Consider the following 6000-nt stretch of genomic DNA (forward strand, 5'->3'; position numbering starts at 1 on the left):
TTAGAGTGAACTATAGTAACCTGAGGCCTGATTAGTCATACCATAATAAGTTGAACAGAATCAGAACACATACTGTAGACCTGTATCTGGAGGAATGTCAACCATTACCCACTATTGACATCTGGTGGACATTATCAACTACAACAAATGGCTTTTGACAATAAGAATAACAGGTAGACTCGCCTCACTGGTAGATGCTTCTAGTTTTCAGAGTAAGGGTGCAGGCTGTAGCTGTGTGAAAATGGGTACTGTAGAAAGAGCCTCTCTCCTATAGACATATATAAAGGAGATTCTGAGAGATGTTTGTCTGTGTGTTTCCTGTAGACCTACTTGAAGGAGATTCTGAGAGATGGTTGTCTGTGTGTTTCCTGTAGACCTACTTGAAGGAGATTCTGAGAGATGTTTGTCTGTGTGTTTCCTGTAGACCTACTTGAAGGAGATTCTGAGAGATGGTTGTCTGTGTGTTTCCTGTAGACCTACTTGAAGGAGATTCTGAGAGATGTTTGTCTGTGTGTTTCCTGTAGACCTACTTGAAGGAGATTCTGAGAGATGTTTGTCTGTGTGTTTCCTGTAGACCTACTTGAAGGAGATTCTGAGAGATGTTTGTCTGTGTGTTTCCTGTAGACCTACTTGAAGGAGATTCTGAGAGATGTTTGTCTGTGTGTTTCCTGTAGACCTACTTGAAGGAGATTCTGAGAGATGTTTGTCTGTGTGTTTCCTGTAGACCTACTTGAAGGAGATTCTGAGAGATGTTTGTCTGTGTGTTTCCTGTAGACCTACTTGAAGGAGATTCTGAGAGATGTTTGTCTGTGTGTTTCCTGTAGACCTACTTGAAGGAGATTCTGAGGGAGATAGGAGTGTACAACGCTAAAGGGACGCACAAGAGTACCTGGGAACTGAAGCCAGAGTACCGCCACTACCAGGGAGGAGAGGAGGAGATAAAGAGTGACTAGCCCAGAACAGAGCACCCTGTCTGGGATACAGACATTGACCTGGGGGCCTACCATCACGGAAGTCTTTGTTCTTTTGTCTTTCACTTCATATAAAACTGCTACCCAAAACTACATGATCACAAAGGGTCTACCCTTTATCATCTGTTGGTAGGATGGTGTGTGGGGATCTTGCACTATGAACCAGACTGTGTGAAACACTTGCCTTAAAGCAACACTCTTTTGGATGGGTTCTTTTCTATGTCGTTTGGTGCAGCTTATAGAAATTGTAATATTTTTTTTCTTCACTACTTACAGACGCTGAAACTTTGCACTATCATTTGTAAATCATTTATAAAATAATGTAACTACCGGTTTCGGAATATTTGACATTTTCTTTCAATGAATGTGACAGAACAAGCTTTTGAGGGAAACTACACACAGATACATGCATACAAATGAGTGGATTCGGACATTTCAGCCACACCCGTTGCTGACAGGTGTATGAAATGGAACACACAATCTCCATACAATCTCCACTGACAAACATTGACAGTAGAATGGCCTTATTGAAGAGCTCTGACTTTTTTTTAACGTGGCACCGTCATAGGATGCCACCTTTCCAACAAGTCAGTTTGTCAAATTTCTGCCCTGCTAGAGCGGACCCAGTCAATTGTTAAGTACTGTTATTGCGAAGTGGATACATCTAGGAGCAGCAACGGCTTAGCCGCGAAGTGATAGGTCACATAAGCTCACAGAACAGGACTGCTGAGTGCTGAAGTGTGCAGCGCGTAAAAATCGTCTGTCCTCGGTTGCAACGCTCACTACAGAGTTCCATACTGCCTCTGGAAGCAACTTCAGCTCAAGAACTGTTCATCGGGAGCTTCATGAAATGGGCTTCCATGGCCAAGCAGCTGCACACAAGCCTAAGATCACCATGCGGAATACCAAGCGTCGGCTGGACTGGTGTAAAGCTTGCCGCCATTGGACTCTGGAGCAGTGGAAATGCGTTCTCTGGAGTGATGAATCACGCTTCACCATCTGGCAGTCCGACGGACGAATCTGGGTTTGGTGGATGCTAGAACGCTACCTGCCCCAGTGCATACTGCCAACTGTAAAGTTTGGTGGAGGAGGAATAATGGTCTGGGGCTGTTTTTCATGGTTTGGACTAGGTCCCTTAGTTCCAGTGAAGGGAAATCTTAACGCTATAGTATACAATGACATTCTATACGATTCTCTGCTTCCAACTTTGTAGCAACAGTTTGGGGAAGGCCCTTTCCTGTTTCAGCATGACAATGCCTTATGTGCACAAAGCGAGGTCCATACGGAAATGGTTTGTCGAGATTGGTGTGGAAGAACTTGACTGGCCTGCACAGAGCTCTGACCTCAACCCCATTGAACACCTTTAGGATGAATTGGAACGCTGACTGTGAGTCAGGCCTATTTGCCCAACATCAGTGCCTGGCCGCAATAATGCTTGTGGCTGAATGGAAGCAAGTCCCTACAGCAATGTTCCAACATCTAGTGGAATGCCTTCCCAGAAGAGTGGGGTCTGTTATAGCAGCAAAGGGGGACCAACTCTTTATTAATGCCCATGATTTTGGAATGAGATGTTCAACGAGCAGGTGTCCACATATTTTTTGGTCATGTAGTGTATTTATTCAAGAAAAAGGCCAATGGTGTAACATCAAAAGATATTTGATGAATCTAATGACTGTTGCATCTACATTTTCTGACAAAATAACACTACATTTGTGTAGGTTTTATCCAGTGTTTTATTTTGTACAACTCAAATCAGGAAGTCCTAAGCTATCCCACTACTTTTAGTAAGGGTGTCACATCTAATGTAACTGTAAACCAAGCAAATGTAGGCCTGAGAGTTAATCAACAATAATAACTCATTAATGAATAACCAATAAGTGGACTGAAACATTGTCTTCGCAAAGTTTAAAAAATCACCCCGCAGCAAACTGTGTGACATATAGAATGTCCCAGATAGAAATGTAACATATTGTGTATTCTGCATGACAGAAGCATATCTGCTCTACTCTATACATTTATATCTGAATGTTCTGATTGGTATATTCAGGAAGTACCTGTTAACAGAACACTGCAATACTCAAAGTTGAACACCATAATCAATAAGTTCAATACCGTAACACTGTCACAGCACAACTTCTGTCAACCCCATAGACATGACTTGGTTTGGGCATCATACAATACTTCCATTCCAAACGTAATGCAGGGTTGTCGTCTGGTTGGTCCCTGGTCGTGGGTCAGGTGAGATGCAGCAGCTAATAGAAACAAAGTTCTGAGACCTGTGTATTACTATGAAAGAGAGGAAGAAGGACAGTGGTTATAACACAAGTAGACTGGTTATAACAAGTGTTATTATTACACTAGTAGACTGACCTAAAGGGTCTCGCGCATTTCTCCATCTCCAGGCCATCTTTGAAGGGAGTGATGCCGTCCTTACGGATGTCCAGCAGACCAACCATACAATCTGGGTTCATAGACTCACCTGTAAAATAAAAAACTACAGTGGGAGGGAGGATGGAGAGTGAGGTGGGAGCAGGAGGGTAGAGTGAGGTGGGAGCAGAAGGGTAGAGTGAGGGGTGAAGAGTGAGGTGGGAGCAGGAGGGTAGAGTGAGGGGTGGAGAGTGAGGTGGGAGCAGGAGGGTAGAGTGAGGTGGGAGCAGGAGGCTAGAGTGAGGGGTGGAGAGTGAGGTGGGAGCAGGAGGGTAGAGTGAGGGGTGGAGAGTGAGGTGGGAGCAGGAGGGTAGAGTGAGGGGTGGAGAGTGAGGTGGGAGCAGGAGGCTAGAGTGAGGTGGGAGCAGGAGGGTAGAGTGAGGTGGGAGCAGGAGGGTAGAGTGAGGGGTGGAGAGATTGGGGAAACAGAAACAAGAAGATAAACACAAATGTGGGAAAGAGAATCGGCGTAATGAATACACCCCAGGTTCTCCTCAAGTCTAGGAATACCCAGCAAGCTCGGGTAGAACATGTGTAATTGACTGGGCTATTAGGCAGTAGTAGATGTAGTTTGAGCGTCTGCTAAATGACTTAAATGTAAATGTAGTTGGTTACCTGGTAGTTCTTCATCTTGCCCATGATCATCTTGATCTCCTCCTGAGCTCCAGTCATGAAGGGCTTCACTCCATCTGGGTTGTTCTCCTCCAGCTTAGCCTTGATCATGTGCACACACACACCTTCAACTTTATTTCATTTCAAATAGTGACTTCTAAAAATGTACAATTACAGCTTTGCAGGGTGCAAAGGGGGACTGATAGGGCTAACCTAACATCACACATACACCCCTTACTAACACACTCACATCTTCATGTAGTCCTTGATATATCCCTTGTATGAGTCCTTGGGGAAGGATGTCTCTTGCAGTTTGTGGTTGAGGACGATGTCCACTCCACTGACCGTGCTGGACTCACAGACGTCAGCCTGCACTTCTGCCGACGCATTCGCCCCCAGCAAAGAGTCATCAATGTTCTACTGACCATCTGAAGGGAGGACAGGGAGGACCGGAGGAAGATAGGGGGGGAGGGAAGGGAGGAGAGTGAGTGCTGAGTCACTCAGTGGTTGGGTCTCAATACTGTCAAACACCTTATTGTGGCCTCCCGAGTGGCACAGTGGTCTAAGGTCTAGTTGCTAGCTGTGCCACTAGAGATCCTGGTTTGAGTCCAGGGTCTCTCGCAGCCGGCCGCGACCCATGGGGCGGCGTACAATTGGCCCAGCGTCGTCCAGGCTAGAGGAGGGTTTGGCCGACAAGGATGTCCTTGTTCCATCTCACTCTAGCGACTCCTGTGGCGGGCCGGGCGCATGCACCCTGACATGGTCGCCAGGTGTACAGTGTTTCCTCCAACACATTGGTGTGGCTGACTTCCGGGTTAAGCGGGCATTGTGTCAAGAAGCAGTGCGGCTTGGTAGGGTCGTGTTTCGGAGGGCGCATGGCTCTCGACCGTCACCTCTCCCGAGTCCGTACGGGAGTTGCAGCGATGAGACAAGACTGTAACTACCAATTGGATACCACGAAATTGGGGAGAAAAAGTATAATAATAAAACACCTTATTATACTTCAAGACCATCTGATAGGACTAGTCTTCATAAACTCTGTTTTAGTGCAAAGCTATGAGACGATACCCAACTTAATTACTGGCTCCAAATCCTGATACACCTCATCTGTCAGCCCCAAAACTCATAGAGCATATACCTGCATTTAGATGCATCCTTTCCCTGAACTTCGAATAAGGTCCCATTTGGTGATTCTTTGATCTTGTAAATGTCTGAACATTTCATCCCCTGCAATAAAAACAGAAATAATTGAAACCACATTAATAGTTCAAAGTTACATTTGGTTTGCCTCAGACCTTGTACAAACTTTCCCCGGGCTAGGGCCAAGTCCTGCTGCCGCTGGCTAACATAGCTGAGCTTGCTCACTATTTGTTAGATTGCTGACAGACAGGCTACAGATGCTGCTGTGGTACTAGCAAGAGCTGCTAGATTTACAAAGCTAACATAACTGGATTAGAAGCATACCATTAAACTAATAGTATGTGTGCAAATGACCTGTGGGTGGAAAGTTGACTGTACAGTGATTGAGTGTTTGGGTGTTAGTTGACAGTGCCTTTTGACAGCGTGCACATGGAAAGCAGCTGCAGACTGGCTACTGAACAAGCTAATATCCACATACCGGTATGCCTTGTACCGTTAGCTGCACCTGTTTAGTTTATTATAGGACGTGCACAACCTAGCTCATAGCCTTCACAATAAGTAAATATTCACCTGTTGTTACATTACCAAACCAAATGGGTCCCTTTATTAAAAGTGTAGACCTTACAGTGAAATGCTTACTTACAAACCCTTAACCAACAATGCAGTTAAGAAAAAATAAGTGTTAATGTATTTACTAAATAAACTGATGTAAACAAATAAATCAACTTGTAGAAAGAGGAGGAAGGGAAGCGCTGCTAAGGTACACAATAGTAGATTTTGGGAGACAGAAGGTGCTCTTTGATAAAAGTGTAAATTAGTCATCTTTTTGATGAATGAATAAATAAATAAA

The 6000-nt window shown here is 44.8% G+C and overlaps 1 protein-coding gene across 2 annotated transcripts in view; it reads left to right on the top strand.

Moving 5' to 3' along the window:
• Positions 1-1305, top strand: part of gtf2f2b (general transcription factor IIF, polypeptide 2b) — a 40462-nt gene extending 39157 nt beyond the window's left edge. For both annotated transcript variants that reach the window (XM_055878084.1, XM_055878085.1), the window contains one exon: positions 825-1305. In XM_055878084.1, the coding sequence (XP_055734059.1) occupies positions 825-953 (129 nt within the window). In that variant the 3' untranslated portion in view covers positions 954-1305. The remainder of the gene's footprint in view (positions 1-824) is intronic.
• Positions 1306-6000: the final 4695 nt, after the last annotated feature.

Source organism: Salvelinus fontinalis, chromosome 23 (assembly GCF_029448725.1).
Source record: "Salvelinus fontinalis isolate EN_2023a chromosome 23, ASM2944872v1, whole genome shotgun sequence".
Lineage (NCBI taxonomy): Eukaryota > Metazoa > Chordata > Actinopteri > Salmoniformes > Salmonidae > Salvelinus > Salvelinus fontinalis.